This window comes from Danio rerio, chromosome 7, assembly GCF_049306965.1.
Source record: "Danio rerio strain Tuebingen ecotype United States chromosome 7, GRCz12tu, whole genome shotgun sequence".
In the NCBI taxonomy this organism is placed as follows: domain Eukaryota; kingdom Metazoa; phylum Chordata; class Actinopteri; order Cypriniformes; family Danionidae; genus Danio; species Danio rerio.
Genome location: NC_133182.1, coordinates 27,306,612 through 27,332,500, shown reverse-complemented (window position 1 = coordinate 27,332,500; position 25,889 = coordinate 27,306,612). Strand labels below are relative to the sequence as shown.

At 37.3% G+C, this 25,889-nt stretch overlaps 1 protein-coding gene across 50 annotated transcripts in view; it reads right to left on the bottom strand.

The window, feature by feature from the left end:
* The window catches only part of sox6 (SRY-box transcription factor 6), a 201,027-nt gene that overhangs the window by 143,898 nt on the left and 31,240 nt on the right, over positions 1-25,889 (bottom strand). For 30 of the 50 annotated variants that reach the window (NM_001123009.2, XM_068222353.2, XM_073906920.1 and 27 more), the window contains 1 exon segment: positions 16,995-17,045. The exons of the other annotated variants lie outside the window; for them this stretch is intronic. In NM_001123009.2, coding sequence (NP_001116481.2) covers positions 16,995-17,038 — 44 coding nt within the window. In that variant the 5' untranslated portion in view covers positions 17,039-17,045. 50 annotated transcript variants of the gene reach the window in all.

Here is a 25,889-nt window from a genome sequence, read left to right as displayed (position 1 = left end):
CAGCCAGTGAAGTTATCAAGCAACACAGCCTATTTGCTGAGCAACAGTGGAGCTTTGTGGTTTCCCTCACAGTTGACAGTAAGTTATGAGCCCTTTGTGAGCGCAGGGGAAGGAAAACAGAGATCGGAATTTGGCAGGAAAATATAATACAGAATTCTCCTGTCTGTGGAACCTGGATTCTTTTTTTTCCTTCTTTCTGTTTCTCTCTCTCTCTCTCCCTTTTCCTCTTACTCTCTCTGTCCCTCTCGTTTCTTTTTTTGTGTGTGGAAACAATCAAGCATTGTTGGAGGAAAGAAAAGCAAGTCTGACAGATGAAATATAGTGGGGGCCCCTTTTTGGAAAAACAGTAAACAAAGCACCATTCAGGGACAGGTCCTCTCTGTCATTTATAAAGATACTTTTCTTCAGAGCGGGTGACTTTTTACCAAAGGAGACAACAAATCGAGTGTAAAATCTCCCACAGTCCACTGTGACGAGAGACAGAATGAAGCGGGAATACTAAAGATAGACAGAGGAAGGGGACTTTATACTGCTCAGGTTCACAATACACATATTAGGCAAGATGGAGGATGATAGACTGGAAAGTAGGATGGGGAGGGGGGTGCGAGACAAAAGTGACTAGCTAAAAAAACTTTCTTTTTTTTTCCAGACTAGCCAAAAATGGGGACAATGGCTAATTATGAGGGAGTAATTTTGCCGCCAGAGGACTGGAGAGAATGAATGGACGCATGAAAGGCTGAGGGCTATTCAAGCCTGTGTCAGCGAGAACTGTATGCCTACAGTCTTCAGACTGGAGCTCATGAGGTCATCACTGGCAGCCAGTGCCCAGAAAAACTTGGGCTGGTACAACTGCCGTTTGGACATCTGGAATGCCGGCACACAGTGGCCTGCTTTCTACAGCCACAGTCCCCTAATTCCTTTCTTTTTCCAAAAATAGGATGCCTTTATTTTTTGCACCAGTCGCTACTAATCGAAATTGGAAAATTTTGCAGTGTCTAATGAAAAGAAAAGCTGCTTTGTTACCTTCCTTTCTCGTCACATAAATAGTATTTCTGTGGACAAAGAAAATACCTTCAATAGTACACTATTTTGGGTAGACAGCAGCTCATTTTCCGCAGATTTCCGCGGATTTTTAGCCCATCATTGAGTCTGATTATTTAATTGTGGGTAAATGTGTGTAAATTTACATTTAGTCATTTTTTAAATCAATTTCAGTAATATGACTAATTTGAAAATGTTCGTATGATTTGCTTACAATTCACTTTGTAAAGTAATTATTTCTGTATTTTAGTAGATATATGGTAGATATATTATATGAGATACTTGATTTGTTTACTAAATAAATGGATCTAATAAGATTTACATTGTAAAATTAAATAAAAGAATAAAATATATATATTTTTATTTAACATATTAACGAAACACTCAAAATCAATCTGAATAAATCGGCAGATATTTTAATATTTTTTCTTAATTCCCAAGTTCTGCTGGTTGACGCATGTGCAGAACTTTCCTTGCCAATCTTAAGCCAATTGTAATCGTTTGTTTTGGTTCAATTTGGAATTTCCACAACCCTCGCAGAGCTCGGGGGATTACAGTGCTCCTACTTGGCCCCACCCTGATCCAAATCCACAGATTTTTTACAATATTCTGTGCAAACATATTACAAATTTACCACAGATTCTGTCTGGCCCTAGTTATCACTACTTTAATTCCTAATTCTGCTGAAAAATGTATTATTTTATTTAATGACATGAATGACACAAAATATACTATTTTTCTATGACAGCATAATGGAGAAGAAGACATGATCAGGGAAAATTAGAAGTGGATGCCAAAACAGCCACAATTCATGTGATGCATCATTCGGAAAAATTATAATAGGGGTAGTTTGTTCACTCCACCCAGATGAGGCCATGTAATAGATGCCTGACGAATCGCAAAGGTCAACTAGGACACATCTTGAAGATCTACGATTAAACCTTATTATGTTGGGCCAAGTGACATTGATTGCCGATTTAAACCTCTGAACCTAATTCATTCGCCCCTGTTCAAGGGAAAGCATGGGCAACAGTGTGTGGCCACGGTGACAGGTCGGAAGAAGGCAGCTGAATAAAAAAACCCACTAAACGAACGACTGGCACTCATGTCTGTCAGGAGGTGGTTAGAAGTTCCCCACATGACTGACAGCCGATACAAAAAAAGAGGGAGGGAGAAGGAGAACAGAGAGGGTGAGACGGAGAGTCCGTCCATCGATCTGTGTAATTGCCACGAAAATCTGAGTCAGAGAGTACATGAAGGGTTGATGTTTTAGCAATGCTAAGATGGAGCGGCGCAGGGAAAAAGCGGTAAAGTGAATACGAAACACGCTGAACCACGGTCTAATAAAAGCGGGAGCTGACAAGCATGGTTGAACAGAAAAATGTGCAGTAGATTTGTACCCAGGCCAGAAAGCAGGCACATTACTGGATTAGCCGCTGACTGATACAGAAAATGTCTCACCCGTCTGCTATTAAACCGTATGTCTGACCAACTCACATGCTCCCATTTCAGATAAAACAGCACAGTAGTGTCTTAAAAATGTTCTCAGCAAGCTGGAAAAATATCTTACTGAAAAAAAGCCCTCTACAGTCGCTGACGGGCCTCCTCAGCCAGTGGTAAGTAGCATTACGATGGTCTGCTCCATTCGTAACACGATCCTAGCAGCAGCCGCAAACAGTTCAAACTTAAGTATAGTCATGTTGACTAACACCTTTGTCTCTCTTTCTTCCCTTCTTTCCGCTCTCCTTTTCCTGGCAGGGGCAGACGCATGCATCACGACAGGCTTTCAGAATGAAATCATTAACTAAATTGCTTTCTTTTTTAAAAACCGCAAGTGTGTGACAGGGGTGGTGTGTATCTGTCTCTGGCTGCTGTCCATCATTTTGGGTTCGGGCTCGGCCTCTGTTGTGGTTCTCCGTCACCACAGCCATGCAGCAGGGACCGGCTCTGTGACTTGCCTGGGCCCCTGTACCAAATAATCAAGCAATCTAAACCCCGCTCCCCGAATTCATGAGCCCTGCCTGCCTGCCAGCAGCACAAAGAGGCCTTTTGTGCTTCCGAAAGTGTGTGTGTTCTCAATACTGACTGTATGGATCATCATCAGTGAATCAATCAAAAGCATATTAAACAAATACACATTTTCAGCTGGGCCATTCAGCGAAGGGTTTGTGGGAAGAGTGAGCAAATTAACACCACTTCTGTTTGTCATCGAAGCACGGAGCGACCCGACGTATTTATGAGCAAGTTCGTGGAGATGCACGATGCACTTTGAAAGAAGCTGCGGGGAAGAGAAAATTGAAAGCAAACTGTAAAACAAAAGAAAATGTCTATGTGCCCTCAGACAGCGAGGGGGTGAATAACCCGGGGCAAAAAAACAGACTGTCGCATCAAGTCCTTGGTAACATTGTATCTGGCACGGGGAGACTTGAATAAGCAAAGCAAACACAGGGAAAGTAAATAGGTAGCGAAGGCCGGACAAATATTTGATAAGCGGATAGGTATTGTGGCAGTGTGGGACGTGTGGCACAGGTCTTCCTTCCCCTCCTCCCCTTGATCCCTCTCTCCATTTCTGTGTGCGAGGCAGCAGATGTGTCTTTCACAGCCTGCGGAGTGTGCAACCAATCCGCAAACAATAGCTAGCCACCGACAAAGGTCAGCTTTCGCAATCTGCACGTTATCAGAGGCTGAAAAAACAGCGAGCATGCGGTTAGCCCGTGCTCGACGCACGTCGTGTGGCACTCCATGTCTGTGTGTGTTTTAACCCCTCACTACAATGCTACTTGAGCCTTCTTAATAAGCCAATTACACAAGTTTAAGCCACCTCTTTGACCTCGAGCTAAGCTAACAGTTGGTGTAAACAAGTGAAATCCTATTAACCTAATAATATACACGGAAGCAGGCGGCAGCACCAGCAGTTCAGGCGCTAAAGCCTCTCGGAGTCTTAACTACAACGGGTCTGGTCCACCGGAGCAACAGTGGCCATGAGCTTTGTGCTCCCAATCAGGGTCATAAGTTAATCTGCAGCAGTTATTAGAGCACTTGTCAGAATGGATGTGCTAATTTAGCTAGCCCATATTAAGCCTCTCCACTTAGACGCCTAAAAACAAACAAGTCCCCTGTCATTACATTAATACACATTTAAGACTGGAAACTCCTGAAATGAACACTAATTAGAGCCTAAATAGACCCCATAATCCAGCAGTTACAAAGAAAGCGAGAGTGTGCCTTTTCTCTCACTATAGTGCTGTGGCTAACAATTTAGCATTGTGTCTGATGAGCTTGTTTCATTTACTGTAGCGGCACTTAACTTCCTAACTGTTCCTCTTATGATCCCAGAGGGAAAAAAACACAAACTTGGGGATTTATTTTTTATGAAGCCAACTTCTAAGTGTTTCCTCTTGAAATCGAGAGCTGCATTATTTATAAAAGTGCTGCATTTTAAAGGCGACAAACAACGCCTTTTATGCAGCGTTATGAAAGCATAATGCGGGCAGATGCTCCTTCTGTTTTGTTCTGATGTCACCTTCATAGCAATTGCAGACAGTTTTTGGGTAAATATTTAACAGTAGGCCATTTAGCCAGATACAATTTGAGCATGTGGGGAGTGTGTGTCTGTGTGTGTGTGTGTGTGTATGTGTACTTGTGCATGTGTGTCAGAAAACGTTCCCACCAGGAGTCATTTCAGAGGCGATGATAAATAAGTGAGATCTATAGTACTTTATTTTTTGATTCTAGTGTGAGTACGTGTGCAGTTTAGCTTATTTGACTATAATAGTTTAGTGCTAGAGGCATACATGTATTCAAAGCACCATAACTGCTTCTTGATGTAACCGTCCCCTCGGGTTGAAAGGATCGCCGTGTGGCTGTGTGCTCATGCTTTATCTACATGTCAGCACTAGTGGTGTTTTTTTTTTTTTTTTTTTCATGAAACATCAAATTTGAAGTCTTAAAGAATGTTCAAACTGTTTCTGTACTCACCAGTTACACACTATTGCATATGCTGTATACACTAACCGGCCACTTTATTAGGTACACCTGTCCAACTGCTCGTTAACTGCAAGTTTCTAATCAGCCAATCACATGACGGCAACTCAATGCATTTAGGCATGTAGACATGGTCAAGACAATCTGCTGCAGTTCAAACCGAGCATCAGAATGGGGAAGAAAGATGATTTAAGGCACTTTGAACGTTGCATGGTTGTTGGTACCAGATGAGCTAGTTTGAGTATTGCAGAAATTGCTGATCTATTGGGATTTTCACACATAACCATCAGAAAATATCCAGTGAGCAGCAGTTCTGTGGGCGCAAACGCCTTGTTGAAGACAGAAGTCAGAGGAGAATGACCAGACTGGTTCCAGCTGATAGAAAGGCAACAGTAACTTAAAAAATTACTCGTTACAACCGAGGATTTCTGCTGCAAAATTCAGATGGCAGGGTCAGAATTTGGCGTCAACAACATGAAAGCATGGCTTCATACTGCCTTGTATCAATGGTTCAGGCTGGTGGTGGTGGTGGTTTAATGGTGTGGGGGATAATTTCTTGTCACACTTTGGGCTCCTTAGTACAAATTGAGCAATGTGTCAACGCCACAGCCTACCTGAGTATTGTTGCTAACCATGTGCATCCCTTTTTGACCACAGTGTACCCATCTTCTGATGGCTACTTCCAGCAGTATAACGCTCCATGTCAAAGCACAAATCATCTCAGACTGGTTTCATAAACATGACAATGAGTTCATTGTACTCAATCCACCTTTGCAATGTGGTGGAACGGGAGATTCGCATCATGGATGTACAGCTGACAAATCTGCAGCAATAGTGTAATGCATTTATTTCAGTATTTCCTGTACCTTTTGGAATCTATTCCATGAAGGATTAAGGCAGTTCTGAAGCCAAAAGGGGGTCCAACTCAGTACTAGTAAGGTGTACCTAATAAAGTGGCCGGTGAGTGTAAGATATCTGTATGAATTCATATGTACTGTATATAATTTTTTCTTTAATATCCCAGCAGCTCTAGCTCTAACTGCTCTTAGCTTAAGGGGAAAAATGGGGGGTGAAAACATTTGTGACTGACAGGTTAGGTAATTTAATGCTACCACTTCACTGGGCTCTCCACTTTTAAAACACTGAGTATCTCTTGGCCAGTTAGTGAGCATCTGTCTGTCTCTGAGTCTCTGTGTAATGTGGTATGTCACATTATGAGCTCAGGAGTCAAGTGTAGATTACAGCGCTCTGTAGCACCCTTACTATTAAACTGTTGGGAGAGCAGCTTGACATACAAGGTGAGAGGAGGTGTGTTTGTGTGTGTGTGTGTGTGTGTGTGTGTGTGTGTGTGTGTGTGTGTGTGTGTGTGTGTGTGTGTGTGTGTGTGTGTGTGTGTGTGTGTGTGTGTGTGTGTGTGTGTGTGTGTGTGTGTGTGTGTGTGTGTGTGTGTGTGTGTGTGTGTGTGTGTGTATATGTGTGAGTGATTATGTAGTGGGCCGAGAGGCCAAGGTTTGGAGACAAGCAGCGGCTTCAACAATGTTTAAGCACTTTAAAAATCACCACTCTTTCTCTCTTTTTTAACAGACTACAATCATCTATCCATTTAAGGGTTTACATTATGGTCCCTTTAAAAAAAAAAAGAGAGTCAAAGCTGGGAAAATACCTCATGCTGAGAAACTCATAGCCCTGTAGCATAATTCTCATTTAGTAAAAAAGCTGGTCACAATGCTTCATCAGCTGAGCAGGCCAGAAACCAACTGGAAAACTCCACTGTATATCTCACACACACACAAACACACACACATAGAAGCTTACACAGGGAATAAAACAAAGGAGCCATAACGTGACCGTATAGGTCTTAATTGAGTTCGCCCCTTTCAAGCGTGCTATTATTTGTGGCTAATGGCATCCACTGGCCCTCTCTCATTACTTGAGTGGGTCTTGAACAAGCCTCTCGTTTGATACAGTTAGAGTTAATGCACTATGAACAGATACACTGCTAGTCATCAGCGATCTGCATATTCAATAACTTCCGTAATTACAGCCGCAATTCATCAGATCCAATCTGATTGCAGATGGGAAGTGAGCGAGAGAGCGCGAGAGAGGGAGAGAGAGAGAGAGGGAGGGAGAGGTTTGATTCCTGGAGGACACAATCTAATCACAAAACTAACATGATAATTGAAATCTAAATTGAAAGGGTTGGTGAGCCATGCACAACTGTGTGTCGAGGCAGAGAGCGGAAGTGCTTGTGCCTTGAAAGCAGAGGAGAGGAATAAAAGATGCTGATGGAGGGAAAGAGAGAACGAGAGAAATGGAGGGAGGGATGAAATGGCTGGAAGACAAGCTTAAGGAGCATTGAGTCATCACAGGGTAGTTTTCTTAAGACCCATTGTGCTGGACGATGTTAAGCCCTATCATGAAGCATTTGGCATGTCACAGCATATTATTGTGAGCCAAAAGCAGTATCGATGAGAACGGAACATGTGAGGAAAACTCACTTTTAAGTATGTCCACATTATCTATCAATCTATCAATGTGGTTTTTAAAATCGTATATGATTAAAGAATGTGAGTTAGTCTTACAAAAAATAAATTAAACAAATATATAGCCTGGAATAACATCTTTTTAAATGTATTTTCTATTTACATTGATTTTAATGCACCTATAGTCTTATGCAAATGTTTAGCCACCATTTTTATAATTCCGACACTGCTTTTCTTACTTAGATTATTTTGTCTTGTTTCTAGTCCAAATATCTAAAAGTTCTTAAATCAAGAAGCATTTTCTAGACAAGCAAAACATATTGTCTTGTTTTAAGAAATAATACGCCAAAATGAAGCGAGTTTTTCCTTAAATAAAGCTAAATAATCTGCCAATGGGGTAAGCAAAATAATCTTATCACAAATCGAAAAAACAAGATTTTTTTGCTTACCCCATTGGCAGATTATTTAGCTTGATTTGAGGAAAAACTTACTTCATTTTGGCATATTATTTCTTAAAACAAGACAATATGTTTTGCTTGTCTAGAAAATGCTTCTTGATTTAAGAACTTTTGGATATTTAGACTAGAAACAAGACAAAAAATCTAGGTAAGACAAGCATTTTCTGCAGTGAAGCCCTAGCTCGCTGGCCATTCAAATCAGCAAATTCACTTAAATATATTTTATACCCTAGGGAAAAAGCAATATTTCAGTTATGACACAACATTTATTTAATAAACAGATCCAATGCAATTTAAGTCTTAACAAAAGAAGACAGGTGCAAAAATTTGGGCACCCCAACAGAATAATGTCATCAGTCTTTTGTACAGCCATCTTTTTCTGAAATAACAGCATGTAGACGCTTTTATAGTCAAGGATAAGTGCCAAAATTATTGCTGAAGGCATTTTGGACCATTCTTCCTGGCACAATTTCCGCAATTTAGTCAGGTTTGATGGGTGCCGAGTGTAAACGGCCCTTTTCAAATCAATCCATAGACTTTTGATCATGTTCAAGTCTGGGGACTGGGATGGCCATTCTAGAAAATTGTGTCTGAGCATGAATTCCTTGGTAGATCTGAAACTGTGCTTTGGGTCACTGCCCTGCTGAAACATCTAACCCTGTCATAACTTCAGGCTCTTGACTGATTTCTGAACATGGCATTTCACTGCCATCTTCTCTTATAAACAGAGCACATTATTATGCAGCCACAGAGGGGTGTCCAAATTTTTGCATAACACTGTATGTGCATTAAAACAACAACAAAATTCGAAATTACAAAATTGATTCTCTCTTAAACTCCATTCAGTCAAGTCAAGCTACTACAAATTAGCATCTGATGAGTCACAAGCATCCGGTTCGCAACAAGAGGTTCACACAATTATTCTGCAGGTGGGTGTTCATCATGTGCTCTGATCTTTTTCTTTCCTATCTCTCTTTTAACCGTCGTCATGCAAAGCAGAGAGCTTTACAATTTCTCCCATCTGCTGGGCTCTTCCTCAGCCCTCAATAACAGTTACTCTGTAATGCCAAATTCATTAACCTGTGCTGCTGTTACAGTGACCCAGACCATAAATTAGGTTAATGTGAGCGGACATATTCCACAGCTAATAGGGGATATAAAATGAAAGAGGGACGGAGATTGTAGATCATAAACATATTGTCCCTGACAAAACGTCCTAATGGCTCTTTGTTCACTTTAACTGCTTGACAAATGTTTTTTGAAGGACAGACAAAAGATTTGGGGTAAAATGATTGAATTAAATAATGTAACGTTATTAATTAATTAAATATACAGAGTATGGGATCAAACTAAAGATGTTAACTTCTTTGGAATCATTTATTGGAGAGATTTATGCCGCAGTCACACTAGAGTTTGAGAATGCAAAATTAGACATTTTAAAAAGCAAGCCATTGGTTCATATTTTACATTTCTGTCCAGAGAGATCATTTTTCATCTTTGATTGGTTTCATGCAGTCACATGACACAATTTCATTTCGCAGGTCAGAGTTCACCAAGCTTGAACTTTTCAATGCAGCGAACTGCGAAACTTGTCGCATGAGCTTGTGTTTCCGGTCTTCCGCATTCATGTGCGTATGAATGGGGCGAAAAGTGAAGTGTGACCGTAGCTTTACTTCAGTATAAACCACACTGCACACTGATGTTAATTTCTAAGAAAATGTCATAGTATATGAAGGCGTTCAAAATCTGATTTCAACCCTTTGTCAAATCTGATAAACTAGCAAAACTGATGAATTTCAGAATAATATTATTAGTGGATACGAACATATTTCTGTTGGACAATTCCCATAAATAAAGAAAAAACTTAGGTGCAGGCAGGAAAACTGCTAAGGCCCCGGTTATCGAGTGAACAAAGTTCCAGGAACAGAGCCGTGCAGAAACCTGTTCTCTCCTCTGCCCTCCCTCCCTCTCTACACCACAGCATTGGGAATAGCGATGGGAATGACTGGAGGCCGTCCAAACAACATCTGACAGCTCCGTCTAATTGAAGAAGTTATTTTCTTCCAGATTTCAGGCGTAAATCTAGTCAGTGTTTATTCAGAGTCAGTTAGGAACAAGTAGGTTTTGGCCGAGCTGCACTTTTGTTCCTGCTTGCTAAACTGCATCACTTCCCTCTGCTCCTCCCCTTCCATCTCCTTTCAAGACGTGTCGAGGGGAGCCAATGTGAAGGTCCCGCACCCATGACGGCGCCGAACAAACGTGACACCCAAAACAAACTGCTATTGTTCAGGGAGACACCAACCTTGGATTACGGGACGACCTCTCATCTCCTCTGTCCTCCCCTAGTCTTACCAAACAACTTTTACCAAAGAGCCTATTAGGCCAGAATTCCACTTTGTTGTTAAAAAGGGTCTCGTCCTTTCAGAGTGCCAGCTCTTTCGCTCCTATTTTTCAATCAAAGGTGCTGGAGAAACACAAGTCCATTGTTCGTCTCGCAGATGGAAGCTGGAGTTACTAGGGCAACAGCTCTAATCCCTCTTTTTACCACCTTTCTTTATATTATTGGCCCATCAAGTGGTACCTTTTAACTCAGGAGCTGGAGGGGCCAGCAGCGACGCTCCCTCTGTCTAATTAGCTGTGATTCTTGCCGCACAGTTCATGATGAGCTAATCGAACATTTGCAAAATAATGACATACTGGGAGCGGCTATTTCTTCTCCTGAGGCCCCGCAATAAGAATAACAATAATGATTCTATTATGGAAGAGCGGACTTTAAAATGCCGCTCGGCCACCACAACAGGAAAGGTAATTGTGCTGGTGTTGTCTACACAATCAACAAGCTATTGTTGAGGATTCGAAAAATAAAGGAGCAGAGAATGGGTGCCACGGTGATTGGTCTGCTTTGCCATGCGGGGCCCATGCTGAATTGTATGGCAAAGAAGGTCCTTGATAGAGGGCTGAAAAAAAGAGCTTGGATGAAGACAACTGTCTGGCTTTTCTCTTTTTTGTGTGTGCGTCTGGGCCTCTTTCTCTCACCGCTTAAATAACCACCAATCCGCATTAGACTGCCACTATTCACATGGTGAATGGGCCAAAGAAGAACATCTTTTGGGCACAGGAGGCTTAGGTAGCCTCATGAAGACCTGAGCCCATGTTTACACAGATTTATCTGCGTGTATCTTAGTGTAAAAAAAAAAATGTAAGTGACACACAACCACAGGTTGAAACTTTCCATCTCAGCTGTCACAAAAACAAGCCTCGTAAGCCAAACATGTCAACGAAGTGACTGATAGCTATAAACAAAATAACTAACCATAGAGAATAATATTAATTAATCATCAGCATGCATGGTAAATGAGCGACAGTCCAGAAGTGCTGGAATCTGATTAAATCACAGCACATTAAAAACTTAAGAGATTTTTTTTCTTCATCTTTCCAATCTAGGTCAATATAGGACTGAAACTTTGAGTCAAATCTGAAAGCAGTTTTTGAGGGTGATGAAGGCAGTTAGTCATTTGAATCCTCGTGTGCTGACTAGTGTGAGAACGGCTCTTTGTTCGGGTGAGCAGAGGCCGAGGGGAGAAGGAAATGCTAAGTGGGCCCCTTTGCCTAGTCAACCTTCATTGTGCTTCATTTATCTTCATCTTGTTAGAGTAAATTAATTAACAATCTAGCTGTTACACACTTTCTCCTTTCATTACATCAAATAATAGCAGAGATGGAGGAGGAGGCGCTCTCCTCTGGGATTAGTCTATAACTGCTGGAGACGCCTCTGTCTCTCTTACACTTTTCCTCACTCGATTTCTGTCTCTGGCTCTATAGCCTACACTTATGTAAAACTTCCTAGCCATCAATCTGTCCATTATGCACGTCAGTAAAAGTAATTTCATTTTGCTTCTTTTAAAAATGAATATCTCAATGAAAACAGGCCATTAACGATTCACCATATTTATTCATTGGCACTAAACAAAATGTTAAAGTCAACTTTTATACAAAATGTCAACTTTTATATGCTTGTATTTAAGTGATTTTATATGCATTGAAAGACTATTAAATGCAAAAAGTAAAGTGTCTACTATCATTTTTTAAAGAGCACATTCTAATGCACAGAAAAAAAACTCTATTACAATTGAATCTATCTATCTATCTATCTATCTATCTATCTATCTATCTATCTATCTATCTATCTATCTATCTATCTATCTATCTATCTATCTATCTATCTATCTATCTATCTATCTATCTTTCTATCTATCTATCTATCTATCTATCTATCTATCTATCTATCTATCTATCTATCTATCTATCTATCTATCTATCTATCTATCTATCTAATCTACCTACCTACCTACCAACCTACCTACTAGAAAGTAAAAATCTTGCTCCTTAGTTTCATGGAAGAGTAATATATATTTATCCCTTTTAGGGTTCTTTGATTAAATGTGAGTCAATCAATTAATCAATCAATCAATCAATCAATCAATCAATCAATCAATCAATCAATCTGTCCGTCCATCTGTCCATCAATCCATCCATCTATTAATTTATTAAAAAGTAAAAATCCTGCTTCTTAGTTTCATAAAAGAGTAATACGTTTCACATGTAGGTGTCATTGATGAAAGAAGAGTCAATCAATCAATCAATCAGTCTGTCTGCTATCCGTCCGTCCGTACATCCATCCATCCATCAATCCATGCATCCATCCATCCATCCATCCATCCATCCATCCATCTATTTATCTATCAGAAAGTAAAATCCTGCTTCTTAGTTTCGTGGAAGAGTAATATATTTCACTTTTAGTGGTCTTTGATGAAAGAAAAGTCAATCAATCAATCCCTCCATGCATCCATCCTTGAGCATGTGTGCATAATCAGTATGCAAGATAGATTGATTTTAATAGATTAAATTAAATACACTGAAAAAGCTTAGTTGGAAAGGTCTCACTCTGACTATTGCTGTCCAGAAATGATTAGATTTTTTTTTTTTTTTTACTAGAGACAATTACTCGAAAGTAAGCATTATCTTCCTTTCTCAGATTTCTTGCTATGACATGAAAGTCATTCTGAGTAACGTCAGATCTCCCTTGGAGAGGGAAAAAATCACTTATGTAAATACGCTTCATGCAAATTATATATGTATATAATTATATATATATATATTATGAATAAAATTTCTAACCGATGGCAGATCACTTTCCTAGACCTGCAATTATCAATCTAAATTGCATTACTTTAAAACTACTCTGAAAATGAAGAAAAAAATAGGATTAAGTAAAATAGGGAGGTCTACATTTCCTCAATAGGAAGTTACTTGAAGGATTACTGAGGAATTGACAGGGTGTCTGAATGTCCTCTGTCAACCTGCTGCACTGTGTCTCCCCTCCACCCCTGCCCTAAGATATTTAGTTATCCTCCTGCAACAGGTGGTCACAGTCAAACACAATCCTCCATACTGCAGGACGAAGGCGGGAAGATAAAAGCATTGAGCTGACAATAATCCAACACGCTCTACCAGATCCTGCTGCCAGCGGCAATACAAGTGGGTCACATGCCTGCCAACAAATTCATCAGCAACAGGAATTGACTGAATGAAGACGTAAAAAATGTTACAATGGGAGAATCTGAACATCCAGAGTGATGTAAACTGGCTAGAGTAATTCAATGTATGGATGCACTTTTGTTTCAGAGCATGCAATTAATTTAATGAATAATCAGGTCTTAGGTCAAAGCATCTGGCATTGTTTTGATGTGGATATGTAGTCGGTATCAGAGCTAGTCTATTCTGCTGCTTCAGGTTCAGTGAGTGCAAATCAGTTACAGTAATCTTCAAATGACCAACTAATCTGTATAGCGGAGGTGTCTTTACTTGACAGCTTTCTTTAAATAGCCTACACTACAATGTGCAGCAAAATCAATTAGAAATGACAATTTCAGTTTGTAGTCTTGATCTGTTTGTAAAAAAAAAAGTTGACTTTTCAACAAAATAAAAATAAAAAAATACACATAAAAGTGTATTTTTTTTATTTATATTTACATTAATTAGGCCAGTGTGTGTGTGTGTGTGTGTGTGTGTGTGTGTGTGCTTGTGAGCATGTTTTTGTGCTACAAAAATGTATTTGCATCTATTATTTGAATTTATTGATTTATAATTACATAAATAATGTGTTTATAATGTATAGAACAAATTTAACTATTAAAATATTTCTTTAAATTTGTAATTTTGTAAAATATACTATATATTTGAATGAAAACTATTCAAACTAAATAAAAGCTATTAGATATGCTAAATGTAATATATAATATTATAATATATAGTAATAACATGCATTAATTTTTATGTTTTGTGGCAGCTTTGGAAAGAGAACAAAAAAATATTGTTAATTTAATCAAATAAATGACCTTTTGAAGAAAAAAAAGTAATCAAAGGGGATTCATTAGCTTTAGCAAAGTTTGGCTGACAGCAGCTTTGAAAGGCAGATGTTGCTGCTGCTGTTTTTAATGAGAGATCACTAATTAGGGTTGCTAGCAATTCAAGTGTGGGGAAGGTGCTTTGCATGGAGAGAGAGAACAGCCAATGGCTAACACACTCGCTGTTATTTACTTCCTCTGCGCAGTGACACGCTGCACCAATTCTTAATTAGAGTCACAGGAAGGGAATGGGGGAACAGCATCCTTACTCGTTTTGACTGCGGTTATAACACAAACACACCAAACAGGAAATACGGAGAATCACAAATTAAGCGGCGTCCCGCACTCGGCCTGACCGATGCGAGAGACGGGGTAAAGGGGAAGGTGACAGACACGTGCATGCAGTATGAGGAAGGAAACTTGTCTATCATTCGCTGACTGAGAGGGGTGCATGAAGGGAGGAAATGCTTTAGGTTGGATTATTTGTAGGAAAGGGGGTGTGAGGGAGTTATACTTTGGAGCTAAGACTTGCACACGTGCACCACCAGTCAAAGGTTTGAAATGAGTACCATTTCTTTGAATGCTTTTAAAAGAAGACTATTTTGCTCATTAAGGTTGCATTTATTTGATCATAAATACAGTAAAAACTGGTGAACTGTAAAAATATTTGTACAATAAAAAATTGAATGCATTTTAAATTGTAATTTATTACTTTGAATTTAAATGTTCTGCATTGTTACTCTAATCTACCGTGTTGCATGATCCTTTAGATATCCTAACATGCTGATCTGCTGTTATGATCAATTATATATACTTTTTAGGGTTCTTTAATGAAAGAAGGGTTCAAAATAAAAGCATAAGTAACACTTTAGAATAATGATTCATTATGGAGTCAATCTGGGACCATATATACTTGCAAAATAAAAGAAAGTTCATAAGCTGACAGTTAAACAGCTGAGCATCTTTTAAACTTTAGATCTGTAGTGTCTGCTTTTTGCTGGCTGTATGTGGGCGGAGTAATACACAAAGGGTAAAGAGGCTGTACGGGTGCTGATATTACTTAAATATATCACGGCTATCAGCAAGTCAGACTCAAGAACCAGACAGAACTGTTGTGTATATATATATATATATATATATATATATATATATATATATATATATATATATATATACACCATAATTATAAATAAATCTTATGTTATCTTATGTTGAAAAAAAAAATCCTGCTTCTTAGTTTCACTTTTTAGGGTTCTTTAATGAAAGAAGGGTTCAAAATAAAAGCATAAGTAACCCTTTAGAATAATGATTCATTATAGAGTCAATCTAGGGCCATATATACTTGCAAAATAAAAGAAAGTTTTGCAAAAAAAAAAAAATATTGAGCAAAAAATAAATAAATAAACACAAATCTCTAAACATCGCAAAGTGTTTATGGAAGACCCGAACATACTGGGCTATAAGACCACCTCAGTGATACTGTGCTTGTCCGGCTGGTCCGGGGCTGTAAACGCCCAAGATCCCTTGACTCTGCCCCCTTGTCAAATCAGGGCCACAAAGTAAAACGTAAATAATTAAATTACAAATATTTTATTTTTTGTTTTGCACTACTTATTTTTTTGTAGTTTTTGTTTTGTTTGCAATTTTTATTTTGTTTCATTTTTATTTCTCAAAACTTTGAGTTCTTTACTTTTGTTAGCAAAATTGATTTTTATTTCTCAAAAATTAATTTTCGCTTTGCGATTTTGTAATATTGCATTTGTTTTTAAAAAAACTTTCTTTTAAATTTTGCAAGTATAATGGCCCGAGATTGACTCCATAGTCAATGTTAATGTATTTACTAACATTAGCTAACTATGTAAAGCATTTATTAATGATTGTTCAACATTTACTAATGCATTATTAAAATCCTTGTTAACATTAGTTAATGCACAGTGAGTTAGCATGAACTGATGTTATTCAACTTACATAACATGAACTAACGTTGACAAAGATAAATCAGTACTGTAATAAATGTATTCACAATTGTTTGTTCATATTAGTAAATAATTAATTAATGGACTATTATTTTAAAGTGTTAACAAAAGCATATATATTTTATTTATATATTGTTTTTTTACTTCATACATGTTTTTGGTACTTGGTATTGTATCAGTTTCCATAAAAATATGAAGCAGCTAAATAATTTTCAACACTGATATTAGCAATAAGTATTTCTTAAAAAGTGGATATTCTTATTCAATGATTTCTGAATAACATTATAGATTGGAGTAATTCAGAATAAAATCACAGGCATAAATTACAATTTACTATATTCAATATTTACAGTATGTTTTATTCATTGTAACAATATTTTAAAATTGTACAGTTTTTAATTTCTATTTATTAATTTTTATTTAAATCAACTGAATGCAGCCTTGGTGAGCAGCAAAAGGCACTTAAAAATAAAATAGTACTGCTCGCAAACTTTTGACTGGTAGTATACACACAAACACAGACAACACATCATCCCACAGGTCGGCTAAAGCTAGGTGGTGTGAAAAATCGGAGCTGTGAAAGGACAGATGAAATCAGCCCGCCGGACCCCCTGTGGCAACGACAGAAAAACTAAAGCGACTAACCTCAGTAAAAAGCTGCTACGCAGAAAGCCCTCCATGTTCAGCATTTGGGTTCTGTAGCAGGAGAAATACACAGAGAGCCATTGTAACTGAGCGAACACACGTTAGCATGGCAACTTTAAAACAGTTACAGAGGGGAGAAAAACAGACAAAACCACCGACACATCCTCCGCTGTCCCTGAAACATTTTTATCTTCCAAAAACCAAACACAAAAACAAAGATGTAACACTCCCCATGGCTCCACTAATAGCTTTTCATTCGTCTTTTTTTGGAGGAACAGACATTTGTCATTAGCGTACATGGTTTTCCAGTCCCGTTTTTGATGATATGTTATCGTATGACAGTGGTTCCTGAGCGCTGCTCCTCCCAAAAGCGGCGTGTGGTGGTCCAGCTGTGGACCATGTGTGTGTAGCTTCTAGGAGCCGGACCACAAGGGCCCACACGGGGCCAAATCTGAGCTGTTGCTGGGCCGCGGGGAGGCGGGAGGATGTGGTCATGATATCACCAAGCACAGAGGCTGCTCCAAAAAGTCGAACGCCGCAAATTTGGAAGCACGTGTTTGGAAATTGTCTCCAAAGGGTTTCCATTAGTCTCACTTGCTGGTCTTTACGAGACTTGCAAGCATATATGACTTATAAAGATCAAGTGCCTGTTTGTACAGCAAAGTAAACTGTTATGCAAGAGACAATGTAAAGAGTGCAATGTGGTCAGAGAGACAGAAAGAATATAAAAACAGAAAATAAAAAATGCAGTTTATATTAATTCAATTCAATTCATGACTATTTCTATATGTAAATTGTAGATGCAGATTGATAGCTTAAGATAGAAGTTTCTTGTAATTTGAAACTGTGTCAGTCCAGTTTTCAGAGTTGAAGTTAAGTTTAGTTCAGTTCAGTGTGGTTTCATTTTCACTGCTGAAAGTCCAAACACTGAAAAGCAAATCCAGTACTTTTTAAATCTGATTCATTTACAACATTTAATTGAAACATTTAATTGAGTTAGCTTTTTTGTAGCTCAACACTAAACAAAGAACCAAAATATATACATAAATAAACTATGTCAGGTGGTGTGGTGGGCCAAATGAAAGGTTACGATGGGCAAACTTTGGCCTGCGGGTCCTACTTTGGACATCTCTGATATAAAGAAATATATAATCAATATAAATATTATATATGATTAAGTATTGTAATCTAGTTTATACAAATGTATGGATGTTGAGTTCATTTAAAGTTAAAATAATTATTATTAAATAAAAGTTCTGCATCCATCTTCCCACTTTTACTCCCTCTTGGAGCAACTAGAAGAGGATAAACTTCCCGAGCATGTTTTTTTTTTTTTAATGCATTACTGCAAAAGCGGAATTCATCAAGTGCTGAAACTAATTAGCGATTTCTCTCATGCTGTAACACCCCACTCCCTCTCTCACTTCATCATCATCATAAATAAGAGACACATCAGAGTCAAAAGACATCCAGTCTTCTGCCTCCTAAATGCTTTCGTTTTCAGTGACATGGGTGTAATTTGCCCCATGCCTCTCCTCTCTCTCTCCTTCTCTCTCACATGCTGGTGAGTTGTGTGGCTGAGGATGGATTGAGACAAAGCCACTGAGAGAATGGAAAGAGTTAGATCAGAGAGCCCCAAGGACACTGCGCCTTTCAGGCTGACCAGTACTTTTAGCAGGCCGGAGGACCTGTAAGACCCGCAGAGGCTCTTCTCACAGTCAGGTGTCTGGGGGTGAAAGGAAAGAAGTGTTTTGGGCCATGGGCACTCTGCTCACATAATACCCAAGTGCTGCCACAGCAGTGACAACGCGCGAAAACAACAGTAAAAACGCAACAGAGGCAATCAAGCGTGTCTCCTCACCATCCGAGAGAGTGTTAAAAAACAGCCTGCCCTCTCTCTCTCTCTCTCTCTCCCTCTCTCCCTCTCTCTCTCTCTCTCTCTCTCTCTCCCTCTTTCTCTATCTCTCTCTTTCTCTCTCTCTCTTCAATTCTTGCTTTTGTTAGTGGGGCAGCAAGACGACAGCAAACACACACACAGACACTGACAGTGTCTGTCTCTGCTCTCAGATCGAAGAGAGGTTATATTCGAGTGTAGTGTGATTGTCAGGTTTATTTATTTTGCATAAAAAAACTCACTAAAAGAATACAGAATAACCAGCCTGTAAGATAAAGAACAGTTGAGTGGCAAATTAGTTTTATTCTGCTCCTATTTTATTCCAGTATAACACTTTTCATAGAATTTACTTTAAGCTTTACTTTTGCAATTACTGGTAGTAAGTGATAATTGATAGTGAATAATAATAATAATAATAATAAAAATAATCATCATCATCATAATTATGAATGAAACAAATAATAATAATAATTATTATTATTATTATAAAAATAATAATAATAATAATAATAACGGTTAATTTATTAAAATATTTTACAATAAAATTTCTACAATTACTTTTTGAGACTTTTGTAATTACTGATAATAAGTAATATTTGACAGTGGAAAAAAATAAGAAGAAGAACAGTAAATTTAATAAAATTTTAACAATTAATATTACTTTTTGAGACTTGCAATTACTGAAAGTAAGTAATATTTGATATTGAATAATAATAATAATCATCATCATCATTATGAATGAAACAAAGAAAAAAAATTGTTGATTTATTAAAATAAATTACAATAAAATTTGACAATCAATCTTACTTTTTGAGACAATTACTGATATAAAATAATAATTGATAGTGAAAAACATCATTATTTTGAATGAAACAGGAAAATTGTAGTTGTTGTTATTATTATTAATAACATAATAATAATAATAATAATAATAGTAATAATAATAATAACAAAAATAATAAATAATGCTTTTTAATATTTTACATTAGAATTTTGACAATTAATATAACTATATACATTACTAACTAGCACACTTATTATTATTATTATTATTATTAGTAGTAGTAGTAGTAGTAGTAGTAGTAGTAGTAGTAGTAGTAGTAGTAATGATGATAACAATATTTATAATAATATTTTTAGTATTAGTAGTAGTAGTAATAATAACAATAATAATAATATCCAGTAAAATAAATAATATAAAGCCCATGACATTTTCACCATTTTATATGAGTTCTGACCTCTGGTCAAATAATAGCTAGTTCTGTGTTTTTATACAGTGTGAGAGTTCAGCTCTGAAAAAGTAGCACTCAAGTGACTAGTTTCTCTGTGGCCCCTCAATTTTCTCTGTCTGCTGTGTTACCTCAACTCTCTCCTGCAGCTGAAAAAAAAACCTCACTGCAGAAATTGAGACAACTACTATTGCTGTGTGAGGATTTCGCTGCGGTTTACAGGCCCGAGCTGAGGGAAAAAGTGACTGAGCCACAGCGTATTGTCTCGGCATAACGAAAAGAAATAAATAAACAGAGTAAAGCGAGGCTTAAATTTAGAACAGACCATGTTTCAAGGGCAACGGATTGTTACTGTATATGAAAAACAGCGACGATCAACATCAGCGTTAAAAGTCAAGCTCTGTGCGCCTTTTTCTCCAAAGAGCCCGAGACCTGCCAAGAACCGCTTCTTCTGCCCAAGCGAAGTCTCCCACCATCTGCAACAAATGTGCTCCATTAAAACAGTACCATATGGACAACAAGCCCTCGCTATTAACACGGCTTCTGTACGGCCCCCCTCGCTAACGCACTGCACATTTCAAACTTTCAGTCAAATTGACTGGCTGAATTAATGTAGTGCTATGGAGAGTGGGTGGGCTCGGGCACGGAGATGGAGATCCCAGCGATTCCGTGACTAAACTTATCCTACGAGCTACCACAGATCTACTCTGTCGATGTTCTCCAGACAGCAGGAGGGAAACTGAGAGCCAGACAATTCATTTAGGACATCTTCATTCACAAGAAAAGGCCTCAAACCAGATGAATGCTACAGAGCTGCAGTACCCAATACGAATCATTTATTCCATGAAGAAGATGAGCTTGTCTTTCTATGGCGTGTCCCTGATTAAACCAGAGGGTGTGATAATGCGACGCAGTGGCGCTGCCGCGACGATGCCCCTCCTCGACCAATCAGTGCAAGGGAGACTCAATCCGACCACACCCACAGACTATAAAGGCCTTCTATTCTTCAGTGCACATGACGTTAGAGTTTGGAAGTTCTCTTCTGTAGCGCACACACTTATATATGTGACACACACCAAATCAATTAAGCCTTTGTGGATTTAACCCAACTCAAAGGTTCACTCCATTTGTGTTTGTTTATTTTTTTCCATCACTGAGCCTTAAATGCTGTTCGTAATTAAAGTGGGAAAAAAGAGGGATATTTTTCCTCCACTGACAGGTATTAAAAAGGCTACATGCGACATAAAACACACTCTGTGTTTTTACTTATTTCATCAACCATTCTCAGACTGGGTAAAGTTAAATAATACTAATCAGAATCACGATTGTGCCCTGCAAAAAGCGGTAAAATGAAATAATGTCAATGAAATGTGCCAGAATAATAACAGGCCATTGTGTCATGTGATTTCCCTGTGCTGACTGGCCCACACCTGAGCAGTCAGTAAAAGTAAACTGTGCTGGACACAACACAGAAAGTTTAATTGAGGATGTAATAGGGAGCTTAGAAGCTCAACCTAGCCATGGATACATTTTTTTTATATAAATGATTTTGAATTAATAATTACCTTTATTATTATTATTAATATTATTATTATTATTAGTGTTGTTGTTGTCTTTATTATTATCATTATTATTATTATTATTATTATCATCAGCATTATTAGTATTATCATTATTATCATCATCATTATTATTATTATTATAATGATCATCATCATTATTATATTATTATCATCATCATTATTGTTATCATTATTATTGTTGTTATTATTAATATAATAATAATAATAATAATAATAATAATAATAATAATAATTATTATTATTATTACTATTATTGTTGTTATTATTATCATCAGCATTATTAGTATTATCAGTATTATTATCATCATCATTATTATCATCATCATCATCATCATCATCATCATCATCATCATCATCATCATTATTATTATTATTATTATTATCATCATTATTGTTATCATTAGTATTGTTGTTATTGTTAATATAATAATAATAATTATTATTATTATTATAATAATAATAATAATTATTATTATTATTAATAATATTATTATAACAATAATAATAATAATAATAAGCTTAGGTTTTGATGTCGCATACAAATACACTCAGCTTAGCAATGGATACACTTTTTTAATGAATAATTTTGAATTAATAATAAACTTATTATTATAATTATCATAAGCATCATTATTATTATTAACATGATTATAATCATCATCATCATCGTTATTATTATTAGTTGTAGTAGTAGTAGTAGCAGTAGTCGTAGTAGTAGTCGTAGTAGTACACTATAAAAAATCCTGGTTGCCTTAAATGTTTAGGCTGAATCAAATTAACCTCACGAGTCCATTGAACATATATTATGTTAAACTGACTTAAAACTGCTTAAATGAAATTAGAACATTATTAACTTAGTGTAATAAGTTACAATGACCTAAAACATATGCTGTCAGAACTAATTGATCATATAATTTTTACAGACAATATGACATTTTTGGGATGTCTTCCATTTAAAAAATATTAATACAGATTTTATCATAGCCTCCACAAGTCTATGTGGACAATAGCATCTGCTCAAGACATAAACGCACTTCAGAGAAGAACCATAAGAGGTAAAAGACAAACCATTCCATATTAATGCCAAAGCGCTATATTTTGAAGTGACTGATGACAGTCTAATTAAATTAGCATTTCATCCCTTCTCATCTGAACCGAGGAAGGTGTGAAAAGGTTTTGACAGTGTTGGGAACAAGAGAGGGAAAAAAACCTCCGTCCACAGATCCAAACACGTCTCACGGGTGTCCTCCTGTCACACGTGTACACACACCTCCGAACGGCACCACAAAAGAAGACATGACAGAGAAGGGCTTTCCTCCCCCCACCCCCCTCTGCAGCCCACCCATTAAATACACTCTTGCTAACAGCCCCCATGTCCCGTCTTTTAGTCTCAACCCCCCCCCCCCCCCTGCTCAGTCTGTGAATTAATTTGTACGAAGCAACCCAACATTAGGAAGGTGTGTTGAAAGGTGTCTGCTCATGTTTCAAATTAAACGCACTGCTGGTCAGCATTAGCACCTAGATGCCCGTCGAGGCTGCGCGCCTGCCTCTGACACTTATCGGCAAGAGAGAGAGAGAAACTGGATTTGCCTGTTCACACTGGAATAATTAGAACATGTCAGGAAGAATTAATTTCCTCATTTTTCAAAAGGATACACAGAAATTACCATGTTATTATATGACAGGGTCCCTGGGAGGATTGTATTAAATTTGATTTCCAGCGCAGCCCACACAACAAATTAAAGTCATAAATAAGATGGAAAGAAGCGGGGCACAGAGCATATGTTTATGGCAATGAGTGAAGCCAGGGGACCAGAAAGAACTATCTTCATTTCATTTTATTTAAATCAGGCCGACACTCTGTGTCTGAATGACAGCACTTGCTAATGAGGGCTCAGGGTCTCTTTTATATTAGCAAAGAGAAACAGCCACTTAGTGGGTTAGACGCCATGCACCTTTCCTCTACAACTCAACCGGCTGAGCATCTGCCTCCCCTAATGGACACATTACCTTGTGCTTACAAACTTACAAGCCCCACAGAAGGTGAGGTCTCTCTTAACTTACATCTGCGTAACAAATCAATTAAGCCTAGGATGCGCTTCCTTCTTTCCTTTTTCTTTACTCTTCAATTGATGGGCTGTTTGAAGGAGACAAAAAGTTAAAAAGGTACTACTTTTAAATTTCTTATTCATTCATTACATGTGATGTGCTTAAACATGTTTGTTTTTTTTGCATAAAAAAACATGCATTGATGAATGAAATCTTAAAACTAATGCAAATAGATGTGCAGTTGTGAATGAAACCATGTGGGAGAATCTGTCTGTGGGAAGCAGAAATGCTAATTATATTCCTACAAGTCAAATTGTAGTCAGATAACTTCAGATTCATAGGAATGTTTAATGTGTGCAGGTGACCTCAGCACAATGTACACAGGCAAGATTTCTTTAACAAGTTGCATTCAAGTCTAAAAATATTCTTCTTATTCCCGGGAGTGCATCGTGGATGAACAAACAAAAAGATAGGATAAATCAAGATACGTCAACGCGATAAAACCAACAATGAAATGCACACTGTCTCTAATCGAGTTTGAGAAGCTGCTGCGAGTCCAAAACAACAGAACAAGTCGTCTTTTCAGATGCGCTTCATGCAGGTGGCTGGCAAATACAAAGTAGCATGTCTTCGCCTTTATATCTTCAATATAATTAGCTGGAACTATGCAAAACGAAAATTGAGTGTAAATAGTTTTGAAGTGCAGCTACAAAAAACAGTAAATCAGTTTTCCTGGAAGTTAAGTGTCTGAAATATACAGTTGAAGTCAGAATTATTAGCCCCCTTATTGTATCTTTTTTTTTTTACTTTTTAAATTTTTTTCCAAATGATGTTTAACAGAGCAAGGAAATTTTCACAGTATGTCTGATAATATTTTGTTCTTCTGTAGAAATTCTTGTTTGTTTTATTTCGGCTAGAATAAAAGCACCTTTTAATTTTTGAAAATTCATTTTAAGGTCGAAATTATTAACCCCTTTAAGCTATATTTTTGATAGTCTACAGAACAGACCATCGTTATATAATAATCTGCCCAATTACCCTAACCTGCCTTGTTAACCTAATAAACCTAGTTGAGCCTTTAAATGTCACTTTAAGCTGTATAGAAGTGTCTTGAAAAATATGTAGTAAAATATTATTTACTGTCATCAGGGCAAAGATAAAATAAATCAGTCATTAGAAAAAGAGTTATTAAAACTATTACGTTTAGAAATGTGCTGTTTAAACCTTCTCTTCGTTAAACAGAAATTGGGGGGGAAAATAAACAGGGGGCCTAATAATTCAGGGGGGCTAATAATTCTGACTTCAACTGTATGTATATATATATATATATGTATATATATATATATATATATATATATATATATATATATATATATATATATATATATATATATATATATATATATATATATTTTTTTTTTTTTTTTTTTTTTTATGTGTCATTATTTGTATTCTTAAAACTACAAATGACATTTTATCCAAATATAAAATTCGACATTTGTTCAAAATAACATAAAAATGTATGTAATATTTTCAGAAATGATTTATTCATTTTTAGACTACACACAAGCAAATAAATATGTAGTAGAATTGAAATCACAGGCAATGAAATGAATTGATCAGTTGTCATTGTATTGTTAAATTACTGTCAATGTTTCCTTTTCATTAAGTGCTTTAAGACTTCTAAATTTCAGCGTTTCCTTTAAGGGAAAATGTGCTGTAAATCTTCGATAAGGCATATTAGCTTATTACAATTGTGCCGAGGCAGTGGAATACAGAGAGATGGAAACTCTATGGGAATGGGCATCATTAGAGCCAAGCGCTCCCTTGGGCCCCACAAACTTTAAATAATTTGCAAATCAATTAACTGGCAACTCTCAACATAACAAGGATTTCACACCCCGGGGTCAGGCCACATTATCAGCTCTGGAGGATTCATGGCATTTTAGGAGAAAAGTTCATGCTTGGAATCATTAATACATTTTACAGGACTTTCAGTTATACATTAGTCTGCCCGGCTTTGAAAGCCAGAAGATTAATGTCATGTTCTTCAGTATGTCTATGGCCATATATAGCCAATAACAGAATGCCTTTTTACCTTGGTTACTGTCTTTACCTTCAAACCAGGGAAGACTGCCAA